General features: G+C 36.4%; 1 protein-coding gene across 4 annotated transcripts in view; it reads left to right on the top strand.

Annotated features, from left to right (window-relative positions):
• Positions 1-1,802: 1,802 nt before the first annotated feature.
• ntm.L (neurotrimin L homeolog) overlaps positions 1,803-18,477 on the top strand; it is a 712,676-nt gene continuing 696,001 nt past the window's right edge. The window contains exon 1 of one of the 4 annotated variants that reach the window (XM_041568484.1): positions 1,803-2,079. In XM_041568484.1, the coding sequence (XP_041424418.1) occupies positions 1,995-2,079 (85 nt within the window). In that variant the 5' untranslated portion in view covers positions 1,803-1,994. The remainder of the gene's footprint in view (positions 2,080-18,477) is intronic. The other 3 variants (XM_041568483.1, XM_018224492.2, XM_041568485.1) reach the window with 3 other exon arrangements.

Here is an 18,477-nt window from a genome sequence, read left to right as displayed (position 1 = left end):
ATAGTGATGGGCGAATCGATGGCGCTTCGCCGAAACATTTGCAAAATGCATTGAAGTCAATGGGCATCAAAATAATATTGAAGCGAGCAACAATTTTTATACACGCGACTATTTAGACAAAATTAATTAAAGTCAATGGGTGTCTGAATAATTTTGATTTTTAATTTTGAATTTTTCGCTGGCGAATTGACCCTGCAGTTTTGCGACTAAATTCATTTGCGGTGGAAATTTGCGGTCTGGCAAATTTATTCACCCATCACTACTGTTAGACACCCAGTCATGGTGCAACTGGGTGAAGGTGTTAACACTGGTTTAGTGTATGTGTTTATATAACATGCAGTCCAGTGTGCCATTCATATTTCTGTGATCTCTGCATAAGATGCTTTATAGTGCAAGGTACAAGTTGATTATTGGACATTTTGTAAAAACCACAATGTTTAGGAAAGATTTTTGGTTTGGCAGTTAGGAACATAATTACATATATGCCAATTCTGAATTATACAGCATGAAAACTTTCTAAAATAAAAATATGAGGTTTTGAGAAGGTACTTTAGTGCTAGGGGCATCTGTCAAGCATAAACTGATTTATAAACATTGACAAATTGCACAAGTGCAGTTGCCAACAGCAACAATCAGCAATTGTTTTTAAGAGTCAACAGTAAGTATAAAATGCAAGCAAAGACCTGATTGGTTGCTACTGGCAACTGCACTTGGGCAAGTTAGCACCTACTGTATATTGGTAAGTCAGCCTTCATGACGATTGTTTCTTTATTAACAATCTGGGGTCCCTAAATATGACAAATGTTTGGTTGCCTTCACATACATGATATCAACTTATTTTTATATTTCCTGGCTTTTATTTTCCAGAATGTTGTCGTACCCAACAACATGTAGGAGGGCTAGTGCTGTGTATATGACATTTGTGTTGATATGTGGACTTAAAAATAAACACTGTATTTGTGAAATATCATTTATACTGTTGAGTTTTAAATTCATAGAAATGTTTTTTTTAATAGAAGATATAATTCTGTACTATACATTTTGGCCTTGCATTCTATCAATTTCCATAGAGTTTTTGATCTATATGAGCCGGGAATCTCCATAAAGCTATCTCATGTATATAGGATCTAGTGTCCAGAAACCCATTATTCAAAAATAGACTGGTGTTTCCTTGGAGTCCTATTTAAATGGGAAAAAAATCTTTTTTTTAACTGATCTCTTTTTCTGTCATAATAAAACAGTAACTTTTCAAATCCATGTAATTGACAACACACTCCTATTGGGTTTATTAATGCTTAAATGTTAAAAGATCTCCTATCCAGTATACCCCAGGTTCTAAGCATGCCACATAATAGATCCCATACCTGTACTTGGTTTAGCTGACTCGATTTGGTTAACTTACGAAGCATAAAAAATACATTTTATTTTTCTCTATTATGACTTGTCATTTGGAATGTGTTTAGAATCATATATCTTATCACCGAAGAACACCACATTTACATCTATGTTGCTTCCAATAAAATGTTTCAAAGTTTTCCTAGGTAAATCACCCTAAAGTGAAGGAAGAGAAAATGTTGAAAAAATGCACTTGGCTACCAGACTGATCAAAACTGACACGCAGAGAAAGGGTTAAGAATTGCTATTGATTCTCCCAGTTTTCTTGTTGAAAGAGAATAGAGCACTGCAGGTTATTAACGGGCACTTTTGTGGTGTGATTGTCCCTGTAACTTGCAGTGAGATGGTTAAAGAGTAGAAGAGAAAGCACTGCAGACATCCTATAGCAGTGCAGGAGGCGGGCTGCCGCAGCTGAAGCTCAGAGTGTGTTGGGGCAGCTGTGCTAATCAGAGACAAGTCAGGTTAGACCAGTGTTGCTGCTCTTCTCCTGAATCCCCTGCTGGATTAAACACAACCTTCTTAGTCCCGCCGGAGCTGGGATCAGTGCTCCTGCTGCTGTCTCTTCTAGGAGCTCGTGTGCCACACTCACTACTGTCGGGATGGACATGCGGCTGCAGGCAAGGATGCTGCACTCGGTTCCTTGGGTTATCTTCAGTGGGCTGGCTGTTCTTTGCCTCCTGCAAGGTAGGAACCACGTCTTCTTCTTCCCTCGCTTTCCCTGGTAGGCACCCAAAGTGTACAGCTAGGGCAGCCCTTGCCTCCCTCATTGCTCCTGGGAGCCATGTGAGGGTAACTTGCTTTCATAAGACCAGATCCTATTAGGTACAGTACATCTTGCTATGGTATGTGAGATGCTTGTCGATTATACCTTGTTGCAGGAAAAAAATTGTGACAAAATCCAAGTGCGGTGAGCACTGTTACCTGCATGTGCCTGTGTGGGCTATGAACAGATGTTTCCATATCAGCCACTTCCTATGTTTTGCCAATAAATCATGCTAGTGATGCAGTGACTGCTTCATGTGGCTCTTTGGCACAGCACCTAGATTGTAAGCTCTCCACAACATTTATTGCTTCATCTTCATTGACCATTTTCTATGTGTTTTTTTATTGGCTAGTTATATGATTTCCAAATGTTACCTTATAAAATCCACACACGTTAATAGGTACTGACTGATACATTAAATGTTCTCTAATGAAAGGAAAGAGATCATTGCAGGATACAGTGAGGCACTTCTGATGTTATTCTGCTTGAAACTTGCTCTCAGATGGTTAACTAGTGGCAGATGAAGCACTGCAGACATTAGAAGTTGCTTTATAGAATGGCAATCCCCCACTCCCTGGTCATGGTCTGTGTAATAACATCCCTTTACGCTGCAGTGCAAGCTATTCAGTACATCCATCCCATGTTATGCCTGCCCTGTATGACTGGCATGGATAGAGCTGATCTGTGATAAGATCTCAGTAACAGTCATTTTCTGGGATGGGGAGTGTGAAATGGCCAAAGCTTCTTATGAAAAGACTCCTTGTTTGCAGCTGAAATGTTTTGTACATCCCTTCAAGCACAGGGTGAAATCTAACAGGGTGGGGGTCTCATAGTGACCTCACTTCAGACTAATGGGGAGGTTTGCATTGAAACGACATGCATGGCATCTCCAGAAAAAAAAATCACCATAGATACTTGTATGTGTATGCAGCTTTTATATAAAATGTAATAAAGAATGTCTAACACATCTGTTTTTTTTTTCTATACAACCTGTGAATTGTTATTGTTGTTACAGGGCATATATGTTTACTGTGATCTTTACTAGCAGCTACTGGTGCAGATACAATTTCTGTTAGTCTCTTGTTTTAAAATGTGTGCTTGTCCTTAGTCCCTGACTTTACTTCTCCACGTATCTATGTGTTGTAAATATATGTATATATATATATATATTATGTATAAACAGGTTCAGCTCTTCTTAGGTGCAGTACCTGTTGGGTGATTGTTTTTGTTTAGAATGTTTTACTCTGCAGGTGTCTTTTAGGGAATCTCTAAAGTCTATCTATCTATCTATCTATCTATCTATCTATCTATCTATCTATCTATCTATCTATCTATCTATCTATCTATCTATCATAAGGTATATATCTAAATATGAACCTTTGCACTTGCTACTAATCATGAGAGCTGTGGATTCCAGTGAGTTCATTTGACATTCATCTTGGGAATACTGAAATATTGATTGGTGATCCCTAACAGCATGCCCAAAGTGGAATTGATTGTGACAATGACTGATAATGGCAAAAAATGCACTGTGTGGCATTTGATATTTTTTGTGGAATATAACACAGCAGAGCAGCTTGCTCGCACAGTAATAAGCAGGGATTAAATCACCATCCTTCCACTGGGCAAATTAAATCCTCTATTGTTTTTTTAAATGACAGTTTAGAGTTTCATAGGTTTTTAAAACTGCTTGTATTGGTTCTTTATATGCCCTTAACTTGGCAGAAGAGGTGAATGGGCACACAGAGGCTAAGTATATCATACAGTGTTATTCTTGCCCTAGAATGCATTACTATGCGTCCTGTGTTTCTGTGTATTCACATAACAAGGTTCATTTAAAGACCGATTGGTGTCTTCAGCACAAGTCAGGTTCAGCACAACACTGCGAATGGAATTGTGCTCCCATTTTCCTGTATTAAAATACATCTATGCATACAAATGCACTCTATGTATGTATGTATCTTTTTTATTTGGTGTTCAAATAGATATCTTACAAGACCTTTATGACCATTTGTACCAATCCATCTACCGGTCTGTATATGTGGTGCACAAATGAATAAATTACAGGGCCTTGAGTACTAATTGTATCTATTCTTCTCCAGATTCTATATGGATCTATTTGGCATCTTACAAAGAATTGCTATTGCAATAGAACTTCTCTGCAATATAGCATTCAGCTTGATGTGTGGGATGGGTAACAGGATATTATTCCATGTGAGTTCAAAGGCTGGAAGTAGTAAGAAAAGTGACTTTTGTTTCCGTTCACCTGGTATAATAGTGTGTAAATGTGTACATAAATTAACTAACTGATGCCTTTATGACACTGGAAGCGTCACCTATGCAAACTGAGCTGCAGTGTATTACCTATTACTAATACTGCTTACAGTTATACCACCACCACAAAATATGCAAACTAAGAATACAAATTCTTGCTATGTAATTATCAAGCAGCCTCCTTTAAACCAACAGCAACCTCATTAAAAGGCCAGTTTTAACCCTTATAAAGAACTACATATTTATTCTGCTGTATGTTTAAGATACTTTATTGAAAACATCCACTTTGTTTGGGAGCTGGTGCTATATATTCCCAAGGCATGGAAACTTGTAATAACACAGGGTGATAAATCATGTTCTTCTAAAACAGTTTATTAGCTTGGGGTTCCCACTGCAGGTAAAACATCTCCCAGAATCCTTCAAAATAATATGATGGCAGTAGTGAAATGCTTTTCTTAAACATGTGCATGAGTGCTACTTATTTAACAATAAATATGTAGTATAAAATAAAAATAGAACATATTAATGGCTAAAAAGAAGCACATTGCAATAATCTGCTGAAAAAACAGTACCTTTTTTAGGCAAATACCTTTCATGTCTTTATGGAGACACTTGCAGAAAGTAACATTTTGATCATCTAGCTAAGCATGTTATTTGGTGAGATAATATATAAGCTTAGTTTTAGATCTTTTCCTGCTAAAATCAACAACACACTTGTTCACCCTAAGGCTTCTTGAATACTGGTGATTAGAATTCTCTTTTAGTTCAGTGAAGTAGAATTGGATGTGACTGGGAAGACTATGTAGTTAGGACTGAAACTTTGTTAGTGAATAGATTCAACTTTCTTTTGCATTCACTTCTGGACTGCATAGTTGAAATGCACATCAGACATCAGAACAAGTCATAATATGTAATAAATTACAACTCTATTCACCCTGTCAGGTCTGATTCTTTTTCAGATCAATCAGTCATCATGGTCTTAGAGGGCAGCCCAACAACACAGTGACACATTACACTTCAGCCATGATTTTAATTTACTAGTCTTTAAATCGATTTGGAAACAAACAATGACATACTGCAGTTGAATCAAGTTTCAAGGAGCAACAATACTTCTGAATTGCAATAACATTACAATAAATTCCATACAAAGTATTAGCAACTACGTACATCCAACCTGATACTTGCACATGGGACATACTGCAATTCCAGCAAGAATTTGCACCACCAAACAAGCTGCAGCAATGGAGAAAGCAAACATCAATAAATTCCAGATGTAATAAAGCTACAATTCCCAGACTTGGAAAATTGAGATGATAGTCGCCGTGAAGGTTATCTTGTTTTGAGCCCTGCTAATAATGGGGGATACACTATCTGAGCAGATGTTTGATGTGTTGTACATACCTTTCTCTTATCATATTTAAGGCCCCATATGGATTTAGATTCAGCAGGGCCAAAGATAAGACATGTATTAACTAATGCATAGCTTCTCTGTGAAGACAAGTGATGGTGAAAACTTTAAACTTCAATATTGTGATAAGGTAGCCTTTATTGCAGTCACATATATACTATATCTAATATATGCCTGTATACCACTTTAAGATAAGTCTCTTTCTTGAATAATATTCTATAATATTCTAGGTCAGCATGACATGAGTAGAACGTCCCCAAACTTCCATCCTGCTTATCATGATTAGCAAACATTCCCTAGTTAATCATACCCCAATCAAGGGCTAAACCCATGAGACAGAACTAGGTGAACGGTCATGTCATATTTGTTATTTCTAAACCTAAATACTCTTCTCTAATTGGTTATGGTGGGAAACCACCCTAACCCACCTTAAAGCATAATCATTAACTAATTCTGTATGTACTCGACCTATAGATAAACGGTCTGTCCACCAATATGGTAGAACAGAACAAATAAGACTCCTGGTCTACGTCTGTTCTCTTGCATGCAATCATCCTGCAGCTGACATCCCTTCTTGTACTTATGGATGACCTGAACAGATGGCACCACCAGATTTGGGACTGGACGTGATCCAAGAGACCACCACAAGTGACTGTGACCCTAGCAATGAAACTTCCAAAGCCGGCAGGTAAGCCTTTTGATGCTTGCCCTAGAAGATTTCCTTGCAAGGTGTTACCATGTCTAACTGAGTGGTCTTGAACATCACAAGCTCCAGACCACGGACCTCAGCTGCAGGAATTAAGTATACGTATACCTTAATGTGTTTGTTTTGCTTTATGTTTCATGATATCATCATAGAGTGTTAAGCATTGAATGATATTGTACTGTACAGTTTATATAAGTAATTAAGTTGCTGAGTAAGATTTAATGGTGCCAGGAGGTACAAGCTAGAACGTGTTACAACTGAAAATATATTGTGCCTTAAAAGTTACCACTGTATTCTATATTTAAGTGATTCTCTGTCGCTCTGTTTTTTCTGTCTAAATCACTCATATCTCTCTCTCTGTCTTGCCCTACCATATTTACATAGTGTTATCTCGTATTGATAAAACGTGTTTACTTTGAACTTTGGTTTTAAGCTAGGCTGCTTTTCTGAATCAAAGTTTGTATGCAGGAACTGGTATTTACCGTTCCTGAAATATAATCACAAGGATAAGATAAAGTTTAGCAAACAAATAAACAGTGATTGTTAAGAAAACTGTAAGTTTCCACCTAACACTACACTATCTTAATAGAGAGTTACTAGCCCTCTATCTACTTTTTTATCTTTATCAGTGGTAACAGTATATGCATAGAATAAGATTGTTTGGGGAACGTGAAACAGTGAAAGTACATAGTACAGATTTAGAGAAGGAGTTACTGTTGCCTGAGAAGATACGACCTAGTTGAAGATACGACCTAGTTGTCTGAAAACTGTTCCAAGAGGTAAAGTTCAAAGAGGGTCGTGGGGAATTGTTAGTAAATTGGTCGACCGGCCTCGTTTAGATGGGCAATTGGTTGCCTCATCGTGGACACCCCATTCCGGAGGTGGTGTCTGATCCTCCTGGGCATACAGCAATGGAATGGATGGAGCAAAATCATGGGAATTGGGTTACGGTGCCCTTTAAGGACATCTATAAAAAAAACAGGATTACCCGAGACAAGCAGATTAGATACGGACCTTTGGGAGACTCTAATCAGCACCCATGATCAGTGGCTCAAGAAGAAGGGTTTGGAAAGTCAGGCAAAAACATGGTTAACAGAAGGTAGGAAAAAGCCAAAAAGGATTGTAACATGTTTTTTTTTTTTTTTTTTTATAATGGCACATATAGATACGCAAGCAAAGGGAAGATTCCTGCCTCCTGGCCACATGGCAACATATTAGATAATCAAGATAATCCTGATAATAAAGTTGCTTTAACTATTTTGTTCTCTATGATAAAAGGTGACAAACAACCCAAAACTGGAGAGGAAATTCGAACTGACCAGTTAAGGGATGAAATTAAAAAGTATATAGATGAGTATAAAGACTTGAAAGGGTATCTAAACAGAATGTGATGAAGCAAATACAGAAGTTAAGAACCTAATGCATAATAACAATGTGGGGCTGGGTGGTAAACACATCAAAATGAAAGAAACTAAACAAATATCTGTAAGAGTGGGTGGGCAATTAGAACTTGTAACATATTTGTTGATTTCTGATACTGTGCCTGTAAATATTTTGGGGGCAGACATACTGTCACAAATACTGTCACTCCAGTCTCTCTGAATAATCAGTCATTTCTTGCTTTATTTATTTTTGGTGCATCTGAAACAACTGAAGACTTTGCAAGGTGAACAGCCCCTTCAAGATAAACTGGATTCCTTTGGCTAAACTTATTTTACTCTATCTAAATTAAATTGACTCCCAGGAAGAGATGCACTAATATGCTTCCAGAGATAACACCTGGACACCTGAGAACGTCTTTGTTACCTGATTTCTGTTATACAAATGTTCAAAATAGAATTAAATTATATACATGGGGGCTATACACTGCCCAGTGCTATTCTGAGCTATAAAATATAACAAAATCTGTTTTCTTTATATCTCAAATATTGAATTGTACAAATCTGGATCCATATACTTCATATTTTAATCACATGGCCACACCTTTGCATAGTTACCCTATTGAATTGGTTCAAGGCCCCACTGTCTGTGGAGTGGCAAAAAGCCCGCTCTTATGCCTGACAGGATACTTTTATTTACAATATATCTATCTATTCTAATCTATCTATCTATCTATATATATATATATATATATATATATATATATATATATATATATATATGCCAAAAAAGTCAAGTATAATGTGTATCAACAGATCACCACTTTTGTTAGATGTAGTTGCAACCTCTAAATTATAAAAGAGCTGAGAAAGGGCAAGTACTTGTTTTAAGTAAATTGAGTTGTTTACTAAAGCTTGCTAAATAGTTGCTCAGAAATCGCTGGTAATTGCTTCATAGAGGAAAATATGAAAACAAGCTGTTTGATTATCTAACACTTTGCAAAGCATTGTGTCACAAAAGAGAGGATTTATTACTGCTGAGAAAACAATATTGTAAAAATTCACTCTTCCCTGTTCCCATGGTGCATTTTATACATACAATTAGTTGTCTCCAAAAATTCACCTAACCAACGAAATGTTGAAAACTGCTGTTCTGAATAAGAAAAGGTACACTGTATGCACAAGCGAGAGGCTGCCAATTATTTTGACTTAATTAAGCCTAATTAAATTCCATGCTTTTACATTCTATTTTCATGGAAAGAAAGAAAAATAGTTTCCAATAATTTATTCTGGATTCAAATCAAGGAAACTGATATATTATGCTGTGTATAACTTTACACACAGACTGTCAATAAAATATAATGAATGCAACTTCTATTTCCTTATATAATAAATACTGAGCTCAGACTTTTTCATGCTTTCGTCTTTTACCCATATTTCTCATTATATTGGGTTTAGATTTCAGGAAATATTTACCCTAAAAAATATAACTACATTTCAAATGTATGTACTGAATTGCTCATCTTATTAAATATTGTATAATTTAGCAGATAGAAAGTCTAGGTGCCCATACAAACAGGTAAAATATAAACAATGGAGCAATACCATGACAATACAATTATAACCCCATGTGTATGTATGAAATTTGTATACAATCTATGTTTCTCAGGTCATTTGCTGTAGTAAAGGGGCTCTGTGAACCCCGACTAATATGCTAAAAGCCATGCCAAATTGAGTAGGTCCTTTTAGATGTCCTATGAAACAAAAATTACGATTTGGCATAGTTAAAGGTATATTGGAAGATAGTGGCAGGTTTTCAAAGGTCAGGAAAAACTGCTTTCTATACATATTTTATAACCAGTGAGAAAAAAATCAGTTTATGAAGAAATGTTCCCATATTTATAATGCCTTTCCTAGCACATTTTCCTGAATGAAAAAGTTTGACTTGAATTGTGATAAATTTCCCACAGAAAAAAAACGTTTCACTCAGGTCGACTGAAAGATATCGGAGCAGACTTGAAAGTTTGTGATAACATGAATGAAGTTTTTTGGCTATTAAAAGAAGAAGAGAAAGATGGAAAAAGATCAGATAAATGAGCTAGATCATTAAAAGTTGTTTATTTTATTTAACTGAGTCTGAAGAAAAGTTCTGAGACATTTTAGAAGGAAACTAAAAGTTAATTTTGTAAAAAGCTTGACAAAAGGACTCCTTGATTGATCCTTCACCCTCAGCCATCCCACTGAACCCCATTGTTACATTCCTTAATGAAACACCAGGAGCAAGAAATGGGGTAAAATGGTTACAGCATTTACTCACATTTTATTGAATAATTTTATTGAATAGGACCTTACCAGTCTAACCCATAGCAATATTCAAAGACAGAATTCAATAAGAGGTTGCTACTATGCTCTGCTGTTCCTAAGTGAAGACTATAGATCATCACAATGTCATTATATCCACCACCGAGTATTAGACTGCCTCTACCTACAGAGAGAATGTCCCTAAACCCTGCTACCAGAAAGAGCTGCATTTCCCACCATGAGAGAAGTTCAGCAACCCTGCTGCCGGTCCTGAATCTGCAGTGTCTCGATGATAGGAAATCCAAGCAGACTGTCACCTAGCACAAGCATTAGTAGCCTTGGTATCAACCCACTGCGCAGTCACAGGAGAGAACCTCCTTTCTCCCTCTTCTAAATTTACCTGTGCAGTACTCTGGCAAGGTCTTACTGCTACAATGAGCCCAACTGAAAACCTTCAGTTGGGTTTGTCCCCACCATAATTTTATAACTATTGCTTATTAGGTAATAAAACATAGAAAAGGAATGAAAAATTAAATATTCAAAAAATATACAGGACATTTTCTTTGTATCAAACATACTATACCACAGGATGGAATAAAATGGGCCATTAGCCCTATAATATGTGTGTTTTAATATCATATGTATGCAAAAACACAAATAAATGCATTCCTTTATTGAAATACATTTAAAATAATATAATATATGACCATGTGCAATTGCCGGCAAAGCCAGCCACCCTACATCCTGTGGATGTAGATTTTTGGACAGTTTAAAGCAAGATGAACTTACCACTAGGTTGCCTGCTAAGCAACTGGATGAGCACAAAAACCAAAACAACTGGGCCAGAAGACTTGACCTAGGAAATCATTTCATTATTTTTCATAAATTAGCATTTACTCTGCCCATGTGGTATACTATGACGCTTACGCAGACTTTCAAAGGCAATTTGATTCCATCCTGGATACCAAACTTTTTTCTTTTAATAATAATGGAGGACAGGTCAGCCCACTCTGTAGAGACCCCCCCCCAGCAGTACATGCCTGGCTCAGAGGGTAATGTACCATGCTGCTCCTGTAGCTGCTAATCCACTCTGTACGCGAAGAAAGAGGAAGACGGAAGAGGATGCTCCATGGTGCTCACAGGTGTAACCCCCGGGCTGGTTCAGCACCGGCATTGGGTTTCAGGTAAGTCAATATATCACTTTGTGGTGCCTAACATTTGGCACCCCAAGTGCACAAAGCCTTTCCTTCTTCTTTAAGCTTTGATATTATGGTCACTGTAGTGACAACTAGCCGCAAAAAAAAATAACTGATAACCTTGTCATGACTGGGATGGGGGCTATTAGTTTCTCTCTTGCTAGTACCTTTACTCCTTATATAGGATTCCATAACTAGAGTAGTGACACAAAGCTGAAAAGCAGTCCTGCTAGTCAGATGATTATTTTAACAAGTTACCAACTGTTCATTAGCTGTACATTAGATACAGTCTCTAAATGTGTTAACTGCTTTACTATGTTCCCTTATGCTATCCAGGGTAACATAACATATGCAGGATCCATAATATGCAGGGTTTACAAAAACAAACAGATAACTACCCCATTCTTAAGCATAACATACCAATATGCTGTCATAAAATACAGAAATTAATATCTTCTTACCCACGACTTGAGGTAATAAGTGACAAGTGACTGCCAGACAAGCAGTACTTGGCAAAAGGAACTGCATACATATAAATATATAAATCAGCAGTGCAACAGTCCGAAAATATAGCACTGAGTATGTCCAAAAGCTGTAATCTTAAAGGGTTGCTATATGATCATCAAATGTTATATCGACAATGGGGAACTGCTTTATGCACTATGAAAATGAAGGCTCACATTGTGCAGGGGAGCTAAATGATAACTTAAATACATAAATATTATAAACCTACCTCTACCCCAGAACATAAAGGAAGGCTACAATAAGCAGGCCCTATATGCTTTAATTTTGGGGGTTGCTGAATTCTATATAAATGCACAGATATGGTGAAATTGCATTTACCCCAACTGGTATACAAGCTCAGTGCTGTGACTGCAAGCGACATTGTGCAATCCAAGTTCCTGGGCTACCTGACATGCCAGCCACCCAACTATTAGGCATCGGATGGGCAAGTGTAACCAGGCAACCAATTGTCACCACTCCTGCGGGACAATAGCCTGCCCCATTACCAGTCAACTACTTAGCAGTATCAACTCTGGCCACAGGCCCCCAAGGCAAGTATTCCGACCGTATTTTTACGGGTACTGTGGCTGACAACCCAAGTATATATATATATATATATACCTACCCCAGGCACTGCGAGACTTACAGTGCTGTATGCTATATTCTCATACATATATATATATATATATATTTCCAAGCTACAATAAGCAGACTCTGTTTTACTGTATATAATTACACATATATATATATATATATATATATATATATATATTGGTATCTGGAAACCTACTAGACATACTAACAGAGAATTTTGCTATATGTAGGTTCCAGTAGCAGCATATTATCCTCTGTGGAGAAATTAAGGAAATGTTACATCTGCTCCAAAAAGTTGAAGCTTCTGTGTGCGGGTTCTCCATGATACACTACCAGTTACAATTATAATGTAATCCCTCTATCTCTACATACAACACGCAGACTGAGTGTTTTTATACAGGTCATGGAATTCCAAGGTGACTTCTAATATATACAGTATATACATAATAGAACTACTTCAGTACTGTGCATACAGAGCCCGGTGATTGACCGGGTGACTGACTACAGGGCAGCTGTACAAGTGCATATATACAGTAGCTATCCTGTAAGCTCTGCATGGATTAATCATGTATATAGAGATGAAATCCAAGCCTTAATAAAATAAGAAGTCAAAATCCAACAGGCTGCTGAATCATGTAAATATGATAGAAATACTGTGTAATAGGCAGAATTAATAAAGCAAAGCCCAAGAAAGTTATTAAATTCAGGCTTCACACCTATTCCTGACTGAGCCACACTGCTTTCACTGTATACTCTAAGTTCCCACTCTCTGTATACTCTAAGTTGCAGTGGCAGCTACCCAGTGCCACAGGCTGGATTTCTATATACTGTAATAAAGAGGATGCCTTAAGGGCCCAGGCTGACTTCCATGCTGCCTCAGTAACTACAGTGCAATTAACTGCAAAAGCTAGTAGTATAGTGAGAAGTTAATGTCTTTTATACTGTAGCTAATAACATTTTGTAAAAGAGAGAGAGCTCTGCCACATGTTCCATCATAAACTCAAAGTGGAATCTCAATCTCTCTCTCTCTCTCTCTCTCTCTCTCTCTCTCTCTCTCTCTCTCTCTCTCTCTCCCCCCAAATAGTTCTACCCCAACACCAGCAGAATACTGAGGAGTTAATGTGTATATACTGCAGCAAATAACATTACACTATATAAAAGAGAGAGTTCTGTCTTATGTTTCAACCTGTTCAGAAGATAAGGAAGTGAACTGCTTCTTCCCCTGACATCACATCCCTCTATTTCTCCACCCCCAGCAGAGCTTTCCCCTGCCTTAACTCATTCCTTCTCACCCAATCACAGCTGAATCTGATTCTGACACTCTTCAAATATAACCAGTATAATTTGGCTGCTGGTTATTCAAATCCCTTATCATGCAGCTCCTGCGCTTATAGCTCCAGGGCTTTCCTTTCATATATGTGAAAGAAATTTGACCAGTGGGGAAAAAGGTACAATTTTACCAGGAAAAACAAAGCAACATTTGATAAATCTGCCCCATGAGAGTCTTTCCAATCAGAAATGTGTGGAGGAGTATAGGTTGGATTGACAGTCTTTCATTCAAGCACATCTGTCATTCAAAATGGAGTAATTGCAGCACATTAAATACACATCTACAAATATTGAGCAACAGTTATGTTTAACAAAATCTGCTTCTTAAACTGTTGGATGAAGCCTCGTATAGCCAATGAAGATATTGAAAAATTGATGCTAACTCATGTTCTAATTCCACATCCTTTTGAATCATATATAATAGAGTAACTGTAGGCCTTGAAAAAAAACACAGCATTTGTACCCATTATAAAAAATAAAGTGTTGCTGATAGCTGTACTTTCCCTAATGGCCTTGACCAAGAACAAATCTTTCATTTTTGCAATTCATGCTGTCTTAGCTGATTAGTTGTCTTCATCCCTGCCAACAGGTGTTATAGGGCTTGTGTGGCTTGATATCTGGATCATTCTGATTAATTTGCTTTGCAGTCAAAGCACCTGCAATCATGACCTACTATATAATATTTTCAGGTACCCATCGAACATATTGACATCAGGAATGCAGGTATGCCTTGTCACAATTTAAATCTGAAAAGCACATTCAGTCAGATACATCATGTGAAATCAAATATGTGAGTAGATACAGGAAGAGGTAAAAGAAGGGTAATTTATTGATGCAGTTTATCATGTTGAGGTTTTACTAGTGTTGATCCACAGGGGCGAATGTTGGGGTCATTGTTGTCTGCATATAAATGCCATTAGCTTATTTGTTACTAGATGCATATACTCTGAAGAATGTTTTGACAGAGGAATCATTACTTATATAAAGTAGTATGTATTTGAAATTAAATGCACAAGTTAAAATAGCTAGGGAATGATTGCCCTTTATACAAAACCATGTGAGCAATTTACTTTGTACGTTCTATGCACTATCCTGAATGCTTTCTGAGCACAAGAAAGTGAAGAGCTAAAGAGAAACAAAAGAGAAGTCTAATGACTATGATTCAGACAACCTACCTTGACAGAAAGAGCAGTTTTGGCAGAAGAGCAAATGGGAGCATCTGTCCCAAACTGCATTGAAGTCAATGGGAGTTTTTTTTGTAACAACTTTTTCTGCAGCAACTTTTTCAGCACAGTAGTCTTTTTCTTCACACAAAAAAATGTCACAGCAAATTTCTGCTACAATTTTGTATGTATATCCATTGATAGTGAAATGTAGAAATTGGCCGCAAATCCATACCTGGCGAAAAATGTTACTCATTACTAAAAACTAGGAAAAAATTTGCATGATAATTAAAGGGGTTGTTCATCTTTGAATTAACTTTTAGTTTGACGTAAAAAGTTATATTTTGAAGTAATTTGCAATTAGTTTTCACTTTTTCTTATGGTTTTTTTCAGTTATTTAGCTTTTTATTCACTAACTCTCAAGTTTGCAGCTTCAGAAATCTGGTTGCTAGGGTACAAATTACCCTAGCAACCATGCATTGATTTGGCTAGAATATGAATAGGAGAGGGCCTGAATAGAAAGTAATTAAAAGTAGCAATAACAATAAATGTGTAGCTTTACTGAGCATTTGTGTTTAGATGGGGTCAGCGACCCCCATTTGAAAGCTGGAATGAGTAAGAAGAAGGTAAATTATTAAAAAACTATGAAAAATGCAAACCGATTGTAAAGATGCTTAGAATTATCCATTCTAAAAAATAATAAAAGTTAACTACCCCTTTAACAATGTGTCCACACTGAGGTGCTATTTTGTTTTCAACAGTCAGGACAGTGAGGTTGTGGAATGCACTGCCGGGTGATGTTGTGATGGCTGATTCAGTTAATGCCTTTAAGAATGGCTTGGATGATTTTTTGGACAGACATAATATCAAAGGCTATTGTGATACTAAACTCTATATTTAGTATAGATATGGGTATATATAATTTATGTAAAAGTAGGGAGGGGTGTGTGTATGGATGCTGGGTTTTCATTTGGAGGAGTTGAACTTGATGGACTTTTTCTTTTTTCAACCCAATTAAACTATGTAACTATGTAACATCAACTGAAATAAGGGGTTAGGATTTATGAGAACAATAATCAAAAAAATCAACAATAGCATTTTGGTTACTCACCTCTTATAAAGTTTAAATAGTAGATAAAGCAGTCAGTTGCAGAGGTGCATATACCTCAGCTGCTTATCGATCCTGTCCTTTCGTAAGGACATCCTGAAACAAAGTACAGATGAAGAAGACAAGGGCAGACTGAGAAACTGCTTTGCTAGTAGATGTCGTTTTCATAGAATAAAAATGTGTCTTTAGATTGGACAGTGCTAAATCAATATCCTAATGATCATTGGATCATGATCACTTTTAAAGTGAACAGATCTAGAGACACTTTGGAACAACACTCTCACTATAATGAATGTGCTCAGTAACAGAATGCTGTAATTTTAGGTATTTTAGCTCAGGAACCCTTAATCAACAAGTCAGGATATAATATTGCTTACATACAAATGAGTCCCTTTAAAGTTGATGATTTTTTTGCTTAACTAAATTCTCTAGGATGCTAGGGTAAATTTAAAGAATGTTAGTAGCACAAAATTAATGCAATAGGCCCCAATGTCTGAAAGATATAGTTTATTTTAGGTGCCCTTTTGAAACAAAAATGATCACATTTAACCTATTGCAGTATGTATAGCAACCAATCAGATATTTACTCACATTTTTCTACCTGCAGTAAGGCAATCAATTTTAATTGTTGATGTGAATTGTTGATTACAGCATGGGCTGTTATGACTGTTTGACTGATTAGCATTTATTAAATATGATACATGAGGTTCTCTTTAAGTAATACTGTACATAAAGATACACAAACACCCTATAGTAATAATGTAGATGTAAATGTAGCTTATTTATAAATGACAAACATGGGCATGATGTAGTAAGAACTCTGAATATGACAAATCTCCTGGGGTATGACTATAACTTTCACAAAATAATCTTTTCTCTCTAAACTTTTGGTAATGCAATATGTTCACATTACTCAGGACTTTACAGGCTAGCTACATATTTTGAGGCAATAATTCGATTCTGGGTTTTTTTGTCCTGTTGTTGCACCCCTGCACAAAAGAATTGAGCTTTTTTAATTTCTCATACCTCTCAATTGGTGTCTTTATCGGTGAAAGTAAGAAAGCCACAGAAGCACTTTGGACAAAGCCCTAATGTCTAAAAGGTGATAATCATTTAATGGAGCATTTCCCAGAAATTAGAATGCCCTCATTTTAAACAGTATGGCAATTATTATTGTTGTTTTGTTTTGCTGTCCTAATTTTCACCCTAATTTTTACCTGTTGAAAAGTATTGAAACCCATCCTAAATCCCCTGAAATAGACATAGCAGGGACATTTTGCATATTTCTCAGAAATGTGATTTACAGAACAGTCTACATCTGCTGGTATATGTATAAAAAGCAAATCCATGCCAAGGCATCCCACTAGTCTGCATAGTTCCTCTGTGGAATGATTCTATATGTCAGAATATGTGTAAGAACGAAGGAAAGAGAAAAAAGGGAACACTGATTTCAGCTTAAGAGTGTTCTATGCTAAAGTAAAAGGCAATCTGAGAAGTAATATTTGGTAGGAAGCTGAAAATTGTTATGTATTTTGACATACAATTGGAAATATTATTATCGATGTAGAAAATGGATAGAATCTTCTAGGCAAGTGCACAGTTAAAATGGTTGTACTTGTGTTATTGTACACAGCACACAGTGCAACTCCAAATTGTAGGTTTTGATAATAATCACCTATTGCATGTACACTAGATGTGATCAGACTGTAGGGTTTACTGCAGAAAGAAATGAACATTCCTCTAGAGAGATCTCAATTCAAGATTATTGTTTGAGTAAACAGTAGATATATAGCTATTTGGTTTAGCCTATTATTTAAATTACCGGTTTCTTTGCCTTTGTTTTAAGAATACATGTTTGCAGAAGATTTTTTCATTTACCACTTCAGCCGATTTTGAACATATCTGTATATTGGGTTGATACTGTATGTTTAAGTGTGGGTGTTTACAATCCTGTTGAATAGAGGAAATACCTGTATGTTGCCATAAGTAGGTTCTCAGATCTTTTTGTTAACATTTTTAAGATTATTTATAATTATGTGGGTCCTCCCATTTCTATTTTAGCAAGCTCTTAGATGTCTCAAAAGTTTGCACTCTCTTCTGTGTGTGTGTATATATATATATATATATATATATATATATATATATATATATATATATATATATATATATATATATATATTGTGATAAGCTGATTGCTTGTGCACTTAATTTTGGGGGAAATTGGCTATGACAAGTAAGCATAGGATCAGAAGCTTAAAGACAGGCTTATTCAGACAATCTCTTCCCAACATAAAGTCACAGGAACACAGTTCATCAGTGTTTCAACAGCACACATTTAAGACTTTTCCCCACATTGG

The sequence above is a fragment of the Xenopus laevis genome, chromosome 7L, assembly GCF_017654675.1.
Source record: "Xenopus laevis strain J_2021 chromosome 7L, Xenopus_laevis_v10.1, whole genome shotgun sequence".
NCBI lineage: Eukaryota > Metazoa > Chordata > Amphibia > Anura > Pipidae > Xenopus > Xenopus laevis.
Note: the sequence above shows the minus strand (reverse complement) of the source record. Positions and strands in the feature narration are given on the sequence as shown.